This window comes from Helicoverpa zea, chromosome 3 (assembly GCF_022581195.2).
Source record: "Helicoverpa zea isolate HzStark_Cry1AcR chromosome 3, ilHelZeax1.1, whole genome shotgun sequence".
NCBI classification, from domain to species: domain Eukaryota; kingdom Metazoa; phylum Arthropoda; class Insecta; order Lepidoptera; family Noctuidae; genus Helicoverpa; species Helicoverpa zea.
Window position 1 is genome coordinate 1463394 of NC_061454.1, and position 20179 is coordinate 1483572.

Sequence of the window (20179 nt, forward strand, 5' to 3'; positions counted from 1 at the left end):
TAGATTTAAATGTAGAAAAAAAACTACAATTCAATCCGTAAAACTAATCGTATATTAATTAAATAATTTCACACACACAATCCCAATGATTTAAGTACACTTCAACAAACCTCCCAAAACACTCAAAAAGGTTTACTTCATTCAAATCAAGCTATCAATCATTCAAACAACTTAATTCTGATAATTAAACTTTGCCAACATCAATTTTAACTTGGCAATCTCATCATCTTTAGCTGCTAGTTCCTCCCTCAAAGTCTTAATGGTGTCATCCTTATTTTCTGCTAAAGCCTTCAGTTCTTCCAACAGCTGGGCGGTATCCAACCTCTTTGCTGGTCTTCTTTGGACCAGCTTGCCTATGATATGGGCTATTTTGGGGTAGTTGGCAGTCAAGTGGGCAGGAATCTGACCTTTGCGAAGGTCGGTTATGGTTTTCACTCGCTCCATGTCGGTGCTGAAGGGTTCTACCATTTCAAGGAGTATTATACCCAAGCTGTACATATCGCTCTGAAAATAATAATATAGAAATTAGCAGTAATTTGTCTAATTCAATTATGGTGTATTATGTTTGTGGCTTCTTAAGAATGGAATTTGGGTCGAATTTAATTAGTAAATAAGTTTAAGACTATAGGTCTTCGAATAACTATGCTTTGTAAAATCAGCATCTTTCTACATTCTCGAAAAAACATCGTCTATTCAATAATGCCTATTACCTATATGAAAGATATTATAATGCAAAGAACTGTTTCCTACTTTTCGAGATGACAGAAAATGAGAGACTTCGCTTTCAAACAGACAAAATTCAGGACTATGACGGAATTATACTTGTGTCAAATGTTTACTAGCTATGTAATAAACTCACCTTAGGATTACACTGTCCCTCCAGCTGCTCAGGCGCAGCATACAAATGCGTTCCCAAAGCCAATCCACTATGAGACTGCTGCAAAGGACAGGCCAGGCCAAAATCTCCTAATTGGACTGTCACGCCGCCTTCAGTCTGAGCCACGAACACATTACTAGGCTTTATGTCATGGTGGATTATCCCCCTAGAGTGGATATAATGCAACCCTTTCACTAACTGCGTAAACATGTCTATGAGGACATCAATATGTGTCCAGGCCACTGGGTACGCCAAATCAGGGGATTCAAGGCATGTAGAATCTGAGGAGTCACAATGATGGAGTGTCATGTCATCAGATCCTTTTCTATTGGCTGTCATGTGATGGTTCCTGTCATCCAACCACTGCTTTAAAGTCTGCTGGCAGTAAGTCATCTGAATGTATAAAGTCGCCCATTTTAAGTTGACTCGGGAACAGTTTTCAAACTCCTTGCTGTTGAAAATGTTTGCGAGAGCATTCTCGTCCTGTGGTGACGTTGTCGTGTCTTCTTCAGACTGAAATTCTGACTCTTCCAAATCCTCTTGCGAACTCGCAAAGCTGTTGGAATTCTTGAAAGAAATTACGAAGTCTGACAGACTCTTCTGATTGATCAACTCCTTAGAGTTATGAGTTTTGAAAGACGTGATTATGTTAGGATGAGCAGATGAAATCAGGTTGGAGTTGATGGAAAAATCGTCAGTGTCTGTATCCATTTTGAAGTTACGCTTCTTTTTGACTGTGGACTCTATCATGGGTTCCAGCCAAGCAGCTTTGTAATTCACTATGTTAGGGTGGTTGAGACTCGCTATGGTTTTCACTTCGGCCAAATGGGTCATGATCGAATTCACATCTGAAGATTTTATGTAAACCTTTTTGACAGCGTATTCTACACCGTCTAGTCTATGTTTAGCTTTGAAGACGCTGCCAAATCCACCACCAGCTATGAAGTACAGCTCCTCGAATTCGCGATGGTATCTCGACCACTCGAGGCACGACGGTTGGACTATCGGCCAAGTCACTGGGATGGTTATTGGTATTTCTGATCCACTGGACACCGCAACGAGTTGGTACAAGGCTCGTTGGTACTGACTCCTCATTGCTTCGAACTCTCCCATGGCATAGGAGTCATCAATGAGGTTCATGCTATGGAGTTTCTCACATATTGTGTTGTACAGTTGATTGGCTCTTAAGGAGTCTTTCTCGAGGAGGGAACATAGTTGCTTGACCAGGGATTGGACGAGAAGGCTAATGGGCGTGGTCGCCGCGGAGCTGATGACGTCAATATGCTGAATACTCTGATGAAATACTGACTCATGGTGACTGTTGCGATTTAATCCTGGAATTAGAGAATAATACATGTTTAGATAAACGAATATTAGGCTACAAAAATCGGTAAAAAAACTTTTAAGTTAAACGGTTTTATCTTATGTGCACTGAAAACTAGAAAATAAAAAAATAGTTACTTACCTGTCAACCTACGTAGGTGGTCCCGGTCATATTAAACTAAAATAAAAACGTGGGGCCCATTAACTATTGCTGTAGTACTTTCTTCTAGAGGTATAATAGGTGTGGATTGCATCGACTTACTATAATCGTAACTGGAGATTTTGACAATCAATAATCAGCCGTAGCAGCTTCACCGGCGAACGCCGAGCTCATGATCTACCAAAGTATAAAGATATGCTTTGCCATAGGTAGGATTTCACAGGGGCCCCACGTTTTTATTTTAGTTTAATATGACCGGGACCACCTACGTAGGTTGACAGGTAAGTAACTATTTTTTTATTTTCTAGTTTTCAGTGCACATAAGATAAAACCGTTTAACTTAAAAGTTTTTTTACCGATTTTTTATTTTCTAGTTTTTAGTATTTAATGAAAATGCGTACCGAATATTCCTCATTCTATCTAATTCATTTAGTGTATCATTATTACACGGTCTCTTACCTGACAATTTATTACAATCTAATTCCTCAATACATAGCCCTTCCAGATACTTTTTTTTTTAACAACCCCAAAAATCATCACATGACCTCTCCTGCTGTGGGTCAGCAGCGGTGAGGGAGTGTCAGACTCTTGACTAGAAACCGTTTTGTTCCGTCGTAGGCCTTTTATGTACCAGGGTCGCGGTAACTCTTTCGAACAATCTCGCAGCCCAGGCAGGCCTTGGCCCTGTTGGGCCCCGCTGGAGTTACTGAAAGTTTTCTACTTGTGAAGCCCTTTTATTTGATACCCGTATTGGTGGGATTGATAAAAAATTGTTATCAGCCATTTGGTAGCGGCGGCCATCTTAGATTTCAATTTTGCATAGTAAATTGTATTCTACTTGTTGAGACCTTTCATTTGATACCCATGTTGATGGGATTGATAAAACCTACGTTATCCGCCATTTTATAGCGGCCGCCATCTTGGATTTAATTTTTTATAGTATATTGTATTCTGTTTGTTGAGCCCTTTCATTTGATACCCATATTGATGGGATTGATAAAACCTACGTTATCCGCCATCTTAGATTTCAATTTTGCATAGTAAATTGTATTCTACTTGTTGAGACCTTTCATTTGATACCCATGTTGATGGGATTTATAAAACTTAAGTTATCCGCCATTTTGTAGAGGCCGCCATCTTGGATTTTAATTTTATATAGTACATTGTATTCTACTGGTTGAGAACTTTCATTTGATACCCATATTGATGGGATTGATAAAACCTACGTTATCCGCCATTTTGTAGCGGCCGCCATCTTGGATTTCATTTTTTATAGTAAATTGTATTCTACTTGTTGAGTCCTTTCATTTGATACCCATGTTGATGGGATTTATAAAACCTAAGTTATCCGCCATTTTGTAGAGGCCGCCATCTTGGATTTTAATTTTATATAGTACATTGTATTCTACTGGTTGAGAACTTTCATTTGATACCCATATTGATGGGATTGATAAAACCTACGTTATCCGCCATTTTGTAGCGGCCGCCATCTTGGATTTCAATTTTTTATAGTATATTGTATTCTGCTTGTTGAGCCCTTTCATTTGATACCCATATTGATGGGATTGATAAAATCTACGTTATCCGCCATTTTGTGCCGGCGGCCATATTGGATTTACAATGTTATTGATATTACTATATTGTATTGTCATCGGAATTAAAGGTGTATACAAAATTTCAGATTAATCGGTTGACAGGAAGAGGGTGAAATTTGAATTACTAAATTTGACCCAAGAATGAATAAAACAAACTGGGTGAGCTAAATAAAACCGTTTAATAAAAACAGGTAAAATATGCTAAAATTAAGAAAATTTGCTTATTTTCCTCACATTGTCTTGATAAGAAAATGGGGATGACGTTAATACGATGACTTATAACAGCCTACATGAATGCCACATTAGATTTAAATTGTTACGCTATGGACTAAACCGTTAAGGACCTTATAGTTATTAAAAGCGTCCAAGTGGAAGTAATCGACTCCTACACGAAAACATTCAACATTACCAATGTTATCGTTCATGTTGGAGTTTCGAAAACCAAACACTTGAATTTCTAGGCGTATTTTCTAAAGTACTACTATTCGTACTTTTTCGTTTGAAAGTCGATGTATTTCTGTCGATCTTCAGTATTAATGCAAATTAATACTTCATATTCGAACGGTATCGTGCATCACATCTGACAATGAATGATTCAATACGATTGCATCTTGAGGGGTAACGGTTTTTAGAGAGTCCAATGAATTTGAATGACGAATAATTTCATACTGAACAGGGTAAACAAACTGGGAAGAACTTTTGTGGGTTCTGGAATAATCCGTCGTAATGTTTGTATGAAATATAATTTTGAACATAACTGGTTACCGATTGAACTAGGAATGTCCGCCCAAATCCGAAAATTGGTGGTTCTTTTGTTATTTGTAGGAGAATGATAGCACATAGGTATAAAGAGCAATAGTACAACGCTCACGTCCTTCAAAAAGTCGTTCAGGAAATCCTAGTAAGAACGTTCTACCGTTTTTTTTTCTACAAAAGACCTGACGTGGCGGGCAGCTCAAATATACGTAACTCTATGTTAAAAATTCAATGCATTCCTGTTTTAAAACCCAAGGTTCTCCACATTTTATCCTTCAGCTGTTGTTTGTATTATCTGAAGTAAACAATAAGCTGTAAGGGGGCTTCGTAAAACTAGCGTGCCCTGTACAATAGGTTCACTTTACAGAAACGATAATGGACCTTATTTTAGTGTGATAAAGTTTAAACTGTATTGTAATTAAAGCTCCTTGAACGTATAGTAGTATAGACATCAGTTGAACGAAAACCAACCTTAGGATTGTAACCATAAAGACTATATTAGTTTTCTTGATAGAATTCTGGAACATTCTCGGCAGACCTACGCGGTTTGCGGTACCTACCACAGAGTACATTAATATATAGGGTATAGAGTCATCAGCTTAACCTACCTGGACGCGCCATCTGGTGACCAACGACGGAGGTACATCTATTCTGTGCATGTGTGCGTAGTCATTTGTTTTGCATGTGTGCATGCATGTCTACAGGGTTTCATTTCATATTATTTTTTTGGATGTTGTTTTAGATGGTTTCGTTGAATAAAACACAAATTTACACATCTTATTACTTTATTTAGGCCGTACCGACCTTCGTCTTTTTAAATAATATATTGACGCCTCATTTTGAATATCATCATTTGGATCTACATCCTTGGTAGTACTAATTCCATTTAATAATTTATTGGTCCATTTACACCAGTTATATGCAAAAAATCTGCTAGAAAAATCAAATATATATTCAATTAAATCTTTGGAGTGACGACTGCATACCAGAAATTGAGTGTTGACATTAATATATAATATTGTTTTCATATAATTTTTTAAATTGTCTATATGACTTCTCTTTCGCAATATGTGGTGCAGAACATCCTGGATTTCAGAAAAACATTTAGTTAAATTTTCACTGGGGTAGCACAAATACTTTTTTCCCTTTTTATATTCACGACACAACAAGTACCTATTTTTATCTGGATCATTAGTAAATAAATTTAAATTACAATTTTTACATTTTTTGAAAATTGATTTGGTTTTGCGCAAAATATATCCTGTGATATATTCAATTTGAGCTATTTTCCTAGGATCCTGTTTTTTTAAATCGAAATTTTCTATTATGATATCATTGACATCTTCGAAGTCCACTTGGATGATTTCTTTTGCTTCTTTATTATTAGAAAAAATTAATTCATCAAATGAAGCCAGAACAGAACAAAAATCCTCTTCACAATTTGACCCTGGTGAATAATTGCTGCTCATGTTATTAATTAATAGAGAAGCAAAAGCAGCTTCAAACCCATCACAGGTGGGCGAGTTATTCCTGACCCCATGACTTCTTATGCTACCAAAAAAGTTTTCAATGGGATCCTGGTTTAAATGTCTGCACCAAAATGATTTAATTTGATGTTCATTAAATAATTTTTCTCTCAATAATATCATATTATCAACAGTCTTCACCCAATTTTTGATACTAGGAACAGTGTTAGCACTACCTTTGGATGTGACAAATGTCATGGAATTTAAAATAATTTTTGCTTGCATCCAAACATTGTGATGCTGTGATTTCGGTGTCACGTTTCGTAACAAATCTTTTCCTGATCTGTTGTCTGAGTTCTTCATGCTCCCATTTAGTGAATCGAATAAATTATCCATAAAGATAATAAAATCTGCAGTATCTTTAGTTTCTTCAGGTAGTATGCCATTCTCTGAAAAGCGAAATCAGACAAAAATATTAGTTAAGCACAAACTAGAACATAGTTGTAGTAAAACAAATGCTGTTTGCATACTCCATCAGTTCAGGTAGTTAACTAACTAAACAATCTTGATAGGACTTTTTACACAAATACATGTTAAACAAATAAACTGCTGCTTAAAATAATCGTCCAATACATTAAATAATTGTTGTTATTCTATTTACAATTATTTTTAGCTGTACTTTATTTTTAAATTAAAAGTCATACCAAAATTGTTTACCTTTAGTTAACTACCTAAACTACAGATGGAGTATAGTACAAATGATAAAACCAAATTCGCTTTTTTTAAACAAAAAATAATGTTGTTTTTCAAAACATTACAACAATGAGTGTTAAGAATCTGTTGAATATTTTTTATTAACACAGTGTTTTACTGCGAGACAACCTGATGGTAAGCAGCTGTGATAAGCAGTGATGCAATTAGAGATGGATGTTAGTTAGATTCTTATCACCTACACTGTGGTGGCTGCCTGCAAAGGTGGAACTTTATAGACTTTAGTATAAACTTACCAGCTAAATATCCCATAGTTTTTCCCACAGTTTGGCTGAATAGCTGGGAAGCATATTTCACCTTCATTTTTGGTATTTTATCTTTATTTACGTGATTTTCTGTGAGGTTTTTAATTATTTTTAAGCCTTTATATGTAGGATTGTTTTCATATAATAACATTATGTGCTCCCATTTTGCGATTTTTACTTCACCATCCAAAGTAAATTTTAAGTTTTTGGTCATTAAATTATTTCTCATCCCTTTTAATAAGTGTGGTATGTCATATAGAGGAATTATTTTTTTGCCATCAATTTCAAATATTGAATTCCGTGGCTCTTCATTTTTTCTTAAATATTCTCCTCTAGTCTCTTCAATTAAATAATTTATGGCACTTGTGTTGGATGTGCCTTGATCACACACTGTGGCTAAAACAGTAAATCCAATTAGATGCAATTGTTTTATAATTTTCTTTATTTGTGCAGCCAAAATTTCTTTTGGTGTACTGCCTGAGCAGAATGAATAATAAATGGGTTGTTTGTAATTTTTCATCACACCTCTAATCATAAAAACTAAAACATGATCTGCAATTTTCCGTGTTGATTCACCATTGTGGTTTACAAAACCCAATACTCTATCTTTCTTCGGATTATACTGCATGTGTGGTGAGAGTGCCATCTCATCAAAAATCAATGTGCACAACTTATCACAATCATTCATTTTGCCAATTTTTTTTTTTAATTGGTTAAATATATTTTCATTAATGCCTGGTTTAAGTGAAGCCCTGGATACCATTCGGCTTAATGTCACTGGAGATGGTAAAACAAATATTTTGCTTAACCATCTGTAAGCTTTTGGTCCCATTTTATATACACTGAGAGCCATAATTTTCTCCTCTTTTGTGAATCTCCTTCCCATTTTTGGTTTTGAGATTTCTCTGAATTGCATAACTGTAAATAGTGCAGCTAAAGTCTTAAACTTCTTTAAGGCAGTTTGAAACGTGATATTTGAGGACAGTTTTAATGCTTTTTGCAATCTCATTTTATATGAGATATTTTTTGCGTTTAATTTTTTAATCTCTTTTGCCAAATTTTGTTCATTGCTGTTGTCAACCCATTGTTTGGTAATTTCTGAAAACAAAAGCAAGAGTCAGCTAAATGTGTTTGAAAACAGTAAGTTAACTTATGAACCAACATGCACTTGTTTAGTCATGTAGAAAGTCAACGTCGCTCAGATAAGATACAAACTATAGCTACTAAGACTGCTTTTGCTCATAAAAGTGTCTATGCAATGGCACCTAAATTATATAATAAATTACCTTGTGATATTAGAAATAGTAAGAATAGTAATGAATTTAAAAATAAGCTCTTCAAGCTACTAAAAGACAAGGTATATTATTCAGTCAAGGATTATTTGAATGACAAATTCTGATGATAATTTATATATTTTTTTAATACTTATGACATTTACATGACTTTATCGACACAATTTTTAATTTGACATGAATATACTCATATTTTTTTATATTATTGACATTTCTTAAAATAATTTTGTATGCCTATCGGCGGGACATGGTCTGCACATTAACCTATTAAAACACCTGTAATCACCCATGTTTCACAAAATGAATAAATGAATTTGAATTTGAACCAACAATGCAGCAAATAAATTAATATAGTGCATAACTAGTATTTAATAGTGAAATGCAGAAATAAACCATTCCACATCCATTAGGGCAAGTGAGTTTGTATTCACTCACTCAATCAAAAAATTACCCCTTCTTACTAAAACTATCAATATGAAAAGGTATCAATTGGACAGAGTTCAAAGCCAGCTTTGTAGCTAGGTGTTTCCTAAGATTAGCTCTGTTCATTAATTTTGTTCATTAAGGAATGAATAAAGGAGATGGCCAAATTTTCAATTAGTAAAAAAACCCAGAATCGACAGCAACGAAATGGGTACCAATGGGTTCATTATGATAGATCTTTGATGGTGCCAAAAAGTCCAGCCTGAAATCCATGGGGTATAGGAGCTATATCATATTTTCACAAAAATAGGTTATGTTGAATTTATGTTGATACATAAAAAAACAAGGTATACTAACATTATACAAGCCAATAGTAATATCCCCATAGTTACAGAGTTTGCCTGGTGACTAAAAGGTCTTGAGTTTGACCCCTACCCATTGCACTATTGACATGAACCACTCCAGAAACGATTAAGCACCGACCTTATATACTTGGAGAGGTTTTCCAGTTATGTGCAACCTTTATAACTGGCAAAGGTTAATAAAAAAACTATTATTAGGTGCATCTGCCCAGAAGTCAGTGTTTTTGTAAAAAGTTTTATTTTTGGTTCTTTAGTGACAAGTATAGTTGTCACTATCCGCATTAGTGGAAAGTTCTCGTCAATACGAATAATATAAGCCCAAACACGAGGTAGTTTACATATTCAGTCGTCGAGTTCCCTCGATCTTCTCTGGTCTCCATCATCAAGTCAACTTTAAGCCTCCACTTTTGTACAGTGCTAGTAGACATACACCTGAGTGTCAAGTTTTTACCCTATTTACGCCTACAACTTTCGTAAGTTGCCCTCGATTTCTCAGGGTTTCCATCATCAGATCCGGACCTGATGACTATGGGAATATCTGGGAAGTATACCTTATCTAACAAAAAAATAATTTTGCAAATCGTAAACTTCTAACAAACAGCAAACAGTAAAGGTAAACTTTTTCGTGACCTAAATTCTTGATCGAAAAACCATCATAAAAAGAGAACCCCATGGTTTTTGGGTGATATGACATACTTTTTTTAATCCACACATTATACTGAATCTAATGATGCATGTGAAGTTTCTGTCGACTCTGGGTGTTTTTTTGGCCATCTCCTTTACATCATCACAAGATTGTAAGTAAAATATGCATGACAATGGTGCAAATGCATATACCAATATGAAATGGCATATAATCTGGTTTTTAATATCAACAACAAAGAAATTACACTTACTGATTTTCCTATTAGAGATAGTTTGTTCAGATTCTTGAGGTGGAAGAATATCAGGATTGTTACTTCTAGAGGTAGATGCCTGAGGTGGAATAACTTCAGCAGGAATAATGTTGTGTCCTTGGTTTGTTAAGTCCATAAGAGGTGGTCTTCTTATAAAGGGTCCTGTAATTTTATAAAATTGGTTAAAAAGTTGAACTAAAAGATATTTACTTTTATGTATAAATATTTTACAATTGAAAAACTTTTTACCAGGTAAACCAAGTCGAGGTACAGCATCAGCACTAAGAAACTTGCTCCTTGTATGGTAATGTGATTCAAAATGCAAATGACATACTCGACGCCGTTTAAAGATTATGTCATTCTCTAAGGCTAGAATGTCACCTCCAATGTTGTAAATCCAAGTTCGAAAGCGTTCAGGATCTTTATTAGGATTAGGGAATTTGTGCAGGATTTCCTTTTCCGAACCTGAAAGAAAATATTAAGTAGGAAGGTATTTTATTATGTTAAGTAATACTAAATTTAAAAATATCTAATATGATAGCCAGATTTAAGTTTAGGTCAGTGGGTCGTCTTAGGGGCGGAGTGTAGGAGTTGGAGTATACGCTTAGGGGCACTATGAGCAGCAAAGAAAACAAAAAAAAAAGGTTTTAAGACTTTTTTTTCGAAAACTTACCGATTTTTTTGCCGATTTTCGGTTTGACCTTGTCTGTAGCAACCATTTACGATCTGAGAAGCATGGTCCTACAATGCACTGTTTCCGAGTTATGGGCCATTTATGTTTTTCTTATTTTATCGAAAACCATTTATATTTCAAATGGGTCCGAGTGCCCACATTCTATTTAAAGAACACTCTAGGCGGCTGGCTGACGCTTCAAGTGACCAAAAGGCTGGCTATTACCTTGGACAAAGGATCAGCATGGCGATCCAACGAGGTAATGCTGTCAGCCTCTTGGGCACGCTCCTAGTCGACAGTGATGGGGACGATTCTTTTTTATGCCTTTTAGTTTTAGGTTTGATAAAAGAATAGTTTTTAAGTAAATCTAAATATAAAATGTAAATACGAGTTGAATAAAATTTATATTTCCAAAATGGTTGCTCTAGCTGTAACGACGACCGACACTTAGAATTTTTATCATGTTGTTTTTTTTTTTCTCAATTTTGCTGGGTTTTTTTTACACGATGTCATGACTTTTGAGTACAGCAACAATTTCTTTCCCGAAAACGATCTTATCCGAGCTACCATTTTGGAAATATAAACCATTTTCAAAAATAACAAAAATGAAATGCCCATAACTCGGAAAGGTCAACCCGATACTGCAAAAAAATTGGCAAATTTACGGAAAAAAAAAACGTTTTTTTTTCTAAGTCCTTGCTCCATAGCGCCCCGAGGCTACACAACCAACCTTTAAGCCATAAGAAAATCTTAAGATGTGAGTGCCTAAGACGACCAACTGACCGTAACCGCGGGGGACAGCTGGTGCAATTTAAACCACATAGCACGGATTAGTTTCCGACCACGTGGAATTTCGTTCTGAAGTAGCTGGTATTGTGAACCATTGGTTTATTAATTAACCTAATAATTTGTCAACGGAGCAAAGGTTATGAATTATGTTATTAGGTTATAAAATTTAAACTTTAATACAAAAAAGAGTAGAAGCCAAAAAAGACTACTATATTACAAAATTTCTTACCACAGTTCGGTACACAACATTTCTTTTCCGATGTCATTGTAGAAAATCGAAATCCAAAAATCAATGCCGGTTTGCAAAAAAACAAGGTACGGTCGTCAAAGTCCAGGATAGAGCACAGGTAAACAGAATAAAACACAGTCACAAAAGTCCATAAAACAAAGCCAGGTCGTAAGATTGAAAATTCAAAACGCATAACAAAGGTGAGAAAAACACGATAGTATTGACAAATCGCCAATGACGGGAAAAAAAGCAACATGGACGTATTAGCCACCGGCGACGTTCCATTCTATCTCTATTTTCATAAATATGTACTAATATTTTATTTGCATTTAAATTTGCAATGTAACGAGGGATGACGGACGGGGATGATTATATTAGTAAATCTTAAGATTGATTTAAATAAAATAAAAAGAACCAAACAGAAATAAGGCAAATACATCAAGAAATAAACAGCTTGGAATTGTTTTAATATGCATGAAAAGAAACGGATTCTACACCAATTTCTTACAGTGTTGCTACAAAGTAAAATTGATACTGTTTTTCTTTATTTTATTTTATATTCTTTTTCATTTAATCTAAAAGGTAAGCTTCAGTACTTAAACATAATCATTATTATTATTTTTTATAAAATTCAATAAAATCAAGTAAGCGACACATACGCCATCTGTTGAGAAGAGAGGAAAGTATTGCCAGAGTCTTTTTGTCCATAGAAGTTAAGAATGTACTAAGTGAAAAGACCCTGGTACCTACTCCGATCACGGCTGGTATAACTATACCATGTGTCGTTAACCGCAAATGATAAATAAATAATATATTTCGTTTATTTATAAATTTTAGTTTAGTTTAAATAATTGGCAGTTTTAAACAACATCAATTAACTGGGTCAGTAAACAAATCTTTCAGTATGAATAGGCACATTGCCAACATAAGAATACAATGCTAAATATAAGCATTAAATAGATCGATAAATAGAGTAAAATTATTTTGAATATTTAAAAAAGAGCTAAATAAATGGCCAAGAAATTATATTGACACCCTGTAATAGGAGTCATTTGACCATCTTTCAGTTCTAACATATAGTCAGAAGCCAAAACCTGAAAACCAGTCTTCCTCAGGGGTTTTGGGATGCCCAGGAAACAAAGTTGTGAAATTGCTCCAAGTAGCACACTGGCTTGATCTTGCACAACACTCATCACAACTGGTAAGCCTGGCTGACCTCAATATAGTTGGGAAAAGGCTAAGCAGATCATGACTAATTTAACATCCTTGGCAGTCGTTACGGGTAGTCAAAAGCCATTAAGTCTGACACCAGTCTAACCAAGGGGTATCGGGTTGCCCGGGTAAATGGGTTGAGGAAGTCAGATAGGCAGTCGCTTCTTGCAAAGCACTGGTACTCAGCTGAATACGGTTAGACGAAAAAGGCTCGCAGGATGACGATGATCAAAATTCATTACCAAATAAAACAATAACATTTCAAAAGCTGCAAGTAAGTCACATCATTTCCGTTATCTGATAACATATTGATATTAGTAATCATTTCTTTGATTTACTAACAAAAACAATAGCTATTTGATCTTTGTCATAATCTGAGTTTAATCTGTGTTGTAAACACGTGAAATACCATGTGATTATTGCATAGTCAGTCAGTAACTTCATTGGCAATGTAAACATCTGGTTTTGTAAAACTGCTTTCAATTTTTAATTTACGCATTAAATTTTCAAACAGTTGTATTAAGAGAAATGGATGTTTACCTATCGGTGAACATGGATGTTTTAATGGTGGCTCAATTAAGGTATATCTATAGGCGTGAGTGATTGAATGCCTATTCTATTTAAATTTATACAATTCTCTTAGAGAGAATAATGAAAGAATGTGGAAATAATGTTATAAAAGAATGATCTAGCTCTTATTGTTTGTCCATTTCTAAATGTACCTTAACAATACCATAGTGTACAGATAGTAATATGCAATCCTTACTAATATTATAAATGTGAAAGTAACTGTAACTGATAGTAACTGTCTTTTCTCAACACCTAAACTACTGAACCAAATTGTGTGAAATTTGGTTCAGACATAGTTTGGAACTAGAGAAAGACAGAGGATAATTTTTATTATAAAAAATATAAAAATTAAATTTATTCCAGACATATAGCGCCATGCATTGGTAAAAACCAAAAATCTGCCGGAAGTCACTATTCCACGCGAACGAAGTCGCGGGCAAAAGCTAGTTGAATATAATTAAAAAAACCAGGTGTCTCAGATTTACGATGTTTGGGTAGGTTTACCTGTGGCTTACATTATTGTCTGTAGAAATTAAACAATAAATGATACATGTCTATCTATTGATGCAGAAAGTTGGTGCCTCTATATAAATAAAACAACCCAAATGCAGTGATCTACAAAACCTAGACAACTTCCCTCTTTTTACAGGGCATAATAAACAAGATTATCATGATATCCTTGCAGACTTTGTTTGATATACATACATGGATGGTAAAAGTATATTCACTATTTAAATTAAATATCCAATGCACAGTCATGTATGCAAGTCGTAGAAATCTAACCTCTTTAAAGGGTATTATGAACAAGGTTATACAATACATTACATACCTACATTGTATAAATATATTTTAACAACATGCATCTGCATAAAAACTGGTTTTAATTTCTTTCCCCCAACTGCCTAAGAAGTACGGCCAACATTATAATTAATTAAAAAAATGTTTAAGTTGGGCATTCCACGTCAAGTTCAATGACCTCATTTAGAGTAAAACCTATGACAATAATTCTATTTTTAAATTGTGCAGGCAATTATTACCCAGATTTCATCATGTTAGTTTATGGGAGCAGATACATTTATAAACTTCTATAAGAAGGTAATTATTATATAAAGGTTGGTCTGTTGATGTAACCTTAAGGTTGTAGGCCTACTTTGATTGATGATATTTAGATTAGATTAGATTAGATTACTCGGGCTGGTTTCCGCAACTCCACGACAAAGCGCGTATTTTGCGTGTGAGGGTGATAATGGGTGTTTATTCACTCGATCCACCCCAACTCCTCGAGAAAAGCCAGCAGAGGTTTAATTCTGCTGACTATCTCTTGGATAGTACCTGGGTTACCGAAGTACTTAGCCCTGTATATGGCGGTTTCAGGGCAGTCTAGTAGCACGTGTGCCGCTGTTTCTTCTTCCCCCATGCAGGCTCTGCATAAGGGACTGTCTGTAACTCCTATAACATAGAGGTGTTTATTGAAGGAGCCGTGTCCAGTTAGAACTGCCGTAAACTTACGTAAATTCTGCTTTGATAGGCCCATCAGCTGTTTAGTGAGGCGATCGTTGATGGTCGGGAGGGCCATCTTCGCCTGCCTGCACGCGCTGTGGTTAGTCCAGAGGTGGTTGTGTTTGTGCCTAGTACGCTGTCTTACCAGTGTTCGTAGGTGGCCGAAGGGGAGTGGCAGTATGGGTTCTGGTCCTACTGCTGTTTGGTCTGATCCCCTTCTCGCCAGCTCATCCGCTGCATCGTTGCCTCGGGAGCCACTGTGTCCTTTTATCCATTGAATGGTTATGTTATTTAAACTGCCTACCTTGTTTAACCGTTGGTGGCACTCGTGTATAAGGCCGGAGTTTGCGCAGTGTTTGCTTAGGGCCTGTATTACTGCCATGCTATCTGAGAGTATTCGGATAGAGTGACCGGTTACTTCCCGCTTTATGACTGCTTCGGCCGCTAGGGAGATGCCTATACATTCAGCTTGGAATACTGTATTATGTACTCCTAGGGGTGTGAATATGTGTATGTTTAGGTCTTCTGAGAAGATGCCTGAACCTGTGCCGGTGCTTGTTTTGGATCCGTCGGTGAAAATTCTTAGTTCTTTGGGATTATGTCCCTCGTAACGATGATCCTCAAAAAGTTGGATCCTGTATTTCTTATCGAATATAAAGACTTTGGGTATGCGGTCGTTTATAGCCTGCATAATGGGAAAGTCTGCATAAAGATTGTTTAGTATAGTTGTGTGTTTTGTAGGCAACTTGCTCCAGAGATTAAGGGTTTTGAGTCTTAGAGCCGTCATTGCTGCTTCTTGCTGTGCAAAGAGGTTCAGCGGCGGCAGACCTAGCATGGCTTCCAACGCTGCCGTTGGTGTTGTCCTCATGCCACCTGTGGCTGCCATGCAGGCTTGTCTTTGGACTCGCGCCAGTTTATTTGCGACTGTAGTTTGGTCGGTTTTGGGCCACCAGACTAAGGCGCCGTAAGTGATCATGGGGCGGATCACTGTTTTGTATAGCCATAGTATTATCTTAGGGGATAAGCCCCATTTCTTCCCTATCATTTTCTTACATTGCCAAAAGGTAATGCTGGCTCTGTTTACTTTATTGTCTATATGATTACTCCATTTCAGCTTACTGTCCAGAGTGACGCCAAGGTATTTGACTTCGTTGGATAGTTTGAGTTCTGTATTGAAGAGTTTAGGTAGTTTGTACGGTCCCAACGTTCGTTTGTTTGTGAACATGACTAACTCAGTCTTGGTGGGGTTTACTGAAAGGTCAAATTCCCTGCACCACTGTTCTACGATTCGTAGGGCCTGTTGAGTAAGGTTGCAGATAGTGTCAGTTACCTTGCCTGAGATGAGGATGGCAAGGTCATCCGCATAACCTATTGTGTAGTCGTGGTTTGCGTTTAGTTTTGTGATGAGATCATTAATCACTAGATTCCACAGGAGCGGGGACAGTACCCCTCCCTGTGGACATCCTCTGGCTATTAGTGCTGATTTGTCATCATCTTCAAAGCGTACCACGCGTTTGCTGAGCATGTTTGTGATCCAATCAGTTAGCATCGGGTTAACTCTGTGTCTGAGTAAACTCGTTGTTATGCTAACGAAGTTTGTTTTATCAAAGGCTCCCTCAATGTCTATAAAGGTGCCAAGGCAGATGCCTTTTTGTTCTATTGCCTCCTCTATCCGGCTTACTACCAGATGAAGCGCTGATTCTGTTGATTTCCCCGAGCTATATGCGTGCTGATTCGGATGCAGGGGGTTGTTTCTTAGCGCACCGTCCCTCAGCTCTCGCTCACATAACCTTTCCAGGGTTTTTAGAGCAAAGGATGTCAGGCTGATTGGTCTGTAAGATTTTGCGCTTGTGTAGTCTCCTTTACCTGGCTTTGGGATAAAGACTACTTTGACCTCCCTCCATTTTTTGGGGACATATCGAAAAGCCAGGCATGCTCTCATTAGTCTTAATAGTCTATATGAGATGTATGGTCCTCCCCATTGCAGGAGCGCTGGGAAGATTCCGTCCGGACCTGCTGCTTTGTATGGGTGGAAGCTTTGAATTGCCCAATGGAGTTTTTCCATTGTGACGATTTTTTGTGCGTATGACCAATCTTCTTCAGTTGGTGTTTGTGTTACCTCATGCCATTCTACATTTTGCGTGAAAACGCATCCTGGGAAGTGGGTCTCAATTAGGACGCGCTTCGTTTCTTCCGGCGATGTGGTATGTGTGTTGTCTGGTTTTCGGAGAGTGCCCAGACCAGGTGTGTTTTGTTGTGCTAGGATTTTCCTTACCCTGTTTGCTTGTTGACAGGACTCGATGTTACCACAGAACTTGCGCCATCCCCTGGTACTTCGGAATCTGATGCATTTCTTGTACCTTGATTTGGCCGCCTTATAGTCGTCCCAATCCTCGTCGGCACATGTATTCATTGCTCTGTTTAGAGTTTTTCTCACTTGTTTACGCCTGCGTTCTAGTTCCGCACCCCACCATGGTTGTTTCCCTGGTGTTTTCTGGTATGCAGTTTCGGGGCAGGCTGTTTGATAGCTGTCTATCATTGACTGTGTGAGGTAGCTTACCTGTTCGTCAATTTGTTCTGTGTCCACGTAATTTGTAGGGTCCCCGAGTTGCGCAAGTTTGGTGCTGAGCGTACGGGTGTACGTCGCGCGGTCCGTATTGCGTGGGTTCCGTTTCGGTGGTGTTTCTTGTATACAGACCTGTAGGTCAAAGCGGATCCATCTGTGGTCTGAGCAAGATGCCTCCTTAGAGACATGCCATCCTGTGATTAGCTCCGCTACGCTCTCTGATGCGAGAGTCAGGTCTATAATTGATTGATGATATGCTTTCTACAGTTATTGATAGTGACGTACATGTATTGACCTACGTGTTTTACGTTCAACAAACGTGAATCTCAAGGCTAATCTATTTTGTTAATTATATTCAACAACAGGCCAGCAGGTAGCTCTAAAACTATAGTTAAGCTTTTGAAGGTTAATTACTTACCTAAATCAAAGGATTTTATAGTCGCTAAGGCGTTCCACTTGTCCTGAGTCTGTTTATCCATGGTGTTTATATATTTTTTTTCCTTTTCCAATTTTCATTGATCAGTATACATCAGCCAAGACTTTAATTCGTTAAAGTCTCGAAAAGCCATCTTACTCAGTTACGAGACATTTTTAATTTCTGATTTCACTACAAAATAATAGAATGCCAGATATTTACGCTAACTATAATAATTAAAATAAAACTACAGCGAATTTCACACACTCGATTCTTGTCCACAAAACTGACTATAGACAACGTAGAACAATGTAGAACACTAGGACACTAAGGAAACGTCAATGTCACCAAGATTAAAGCAGTATTCTGATTTATTCGTATCAATCTTCATAAAAAAATATTTATTTTACTCAATCCATTTCCAGGATGGGTTCTGATGTGTGGTATGTATCTATGCATATGTGAAAACAGCAATTTTCAGTATAGTAAAAAGTTTGTTTGAGATCTCTGTAATGATGATCATTTTCTTGCGTGAAACAAAACATATTTTCGCATTTATGGTAAAATGTCACTGTCATATAAATAATGAATGAATTTGACAGAAAAACAAACGCAGGAAATCCATGTGCGATACGTTTACGATACGTTACGAACCTAAACTACTGAACCAAATTGTGTGAAATTTGGTTCAGACATAGTTTGGAACTAGAGAAAGACAGAGGATAATTTTTATTATAAAAAATATAAAAATTAAATTTATTCCAGACATATAGCGCCATGCATTGGTAAAAACCAAAAATCTGCCGGAAGTCACTATTCCACGCGAACGAAGTCGCGGGCAAAAGCTAGTTGAATATAATTAAAAAAACCAGGTGTCTCAGATTTACGATGTTTGGGTAGGTTTACCTGTGGCTTACATTATTGTCTGTAGAAATTAAACAATAAATGATACATGTCTATCTATTGATGCAGAAAGTTGGTGCCTCTATATAAATAAAACAACCCAAATGCAGTGATCTACAAAACCTAGACAACTTCCCTCTTTTTACAGGGCATAATAAACAAGATTATCATGATATCCTTGCAGACTTTGTTTGATATACATACATGGATGGTAAAAGTATATTCACTATTTAAATTAAATATCCAATGCACAGTCATGTATGCAAGTCGTAGAAATCTAACCTCTTTAAAGGGTATTATGAACAAGGTTATACAATACATTACATACCTACATTGTATAAATATATTTTAACAACATGCATCTGCATAAAAACTGGTTTTAATTTCTTTCCCCCAACTGCCTAAGAAGTACGGCCAACATTATAATTAATTAAAAAAATGTTTAAGTTGGGCATTCCACGTCAAGTTCAATGACCTCATTTAGAGTAAAACCTATGACAATAATTCTATTTTTAAATTGTGCAGGCAATTATTACCCAGATTTCATCATGTTAGTTTATGGGAGCAGATACATTTATAAACTTCTATAAGAAGGTAATTATTATATAAAGGTTGGTCTGTTGATGTAACCTTAAGGTTGTAGGCCTACTTTGATTGATGATATGCTTTCTACAGTTATTGATAGTGACGTACATGTATTGACCTACGTGTTTTACGTTCAACAAACGTGAATCTCAAGGCTAATCTATTTTGTTAATTATATTCAACAACAGGCCAGCAGGTAGCTCTAAAACTATAGTTAAGCTTTTGAAGGTTAATTACTTACCTAAATCAAAGGATTTTATAGTCGCTAAGGCGTTCCACTTGTCCTGAGTCTGTTTATCCATGGTGTTTATATATTTTTTTTCCTTTTCCAATTTTCATTGATCAGTATACATCAGCCAAGACTTTAATTCGTTAAAGTCTCGAAAAGCCATCTTACTCAGTTACGAGACATTTTTAATTTCTGATTTCACTACAAAATAATAGAATGCCAGATATTTACGCTAACTATAATAATTAAAATAAAACTACAGCGAATTTCACACACTCGATTCTTGTCCACAAAACTGACTATAGACAACGTAGAACAATGTAGAACACTAGACACGACACT

The 20179-nt window shown here is 36.4% G+C and overlaps 1 protein-coding gene across 2 annotated transcripts; it reads right to left on the reverse strand.

Annotated features, from left to right (window-relative positions):
* Window positions 1-29: 29 nt before the first annotated feature.
* On the reverse strand, window positions 30-20153 carry LOC124645616 (eukaryotic translation initiation factor 2-alpha kinase 1-like). Of its 2 annotated transcripts, none has more exons than XM_047185415.1 (3): window positions 19850-20153; window positions 860-2211; window positions 30-504 (listed from the first exon to the last, which is right to left on the reverse strand). In XM_047185415.1, the coding sequence occupies exons 1-3, from the start codon at window positions 19908-19910 to the stop codon at window positions 172-174; spliced, it is 1746 nt and encodes a 581-aa protein (XP_047041371.1). In that variant the 5' UTR covers window positions 19911-20153; the 3' UTR covers window positions 30-171. The 2 variants fall into 2 exon arrangements, with proteins under 2 accessions (XP_047041371.1, XP_047041370.1); XM_047185414.1 differs by lacking the exon at window positions 19850-20153 and adding an exon at window positions 18124-18428.
* Window positions 20154-20179: the final 26 nt, after the last annotated feature.

What these genes read in the sequence shown, in the direction of transcription:
- LOC124645616 (XM_047185415.1), bottom strand. Translation starts at nt 19,910, where the DNA reads ATGGATAAACAGACTCAGGACAAGTGGAACGCCTTAGCGACTATAAAA. An exon ending in TATAAAATCCTTTGATTTAG is followed by an intron (nt 2,212 to 19,849) that starts GTAAGTAATTAA and finishes CTCTAATTCCAG; the next exon opens with GATTAAATCGCAACAGTCAC. An exon ending in AGGGACAGTGTAATCCTAAG is followed by an intron (nt 505 to 859) that starts GTGAGTTTATTA and finishes TATTATTTTCAG; the next exon opens with AGCGATATGTACAGCTTGGG.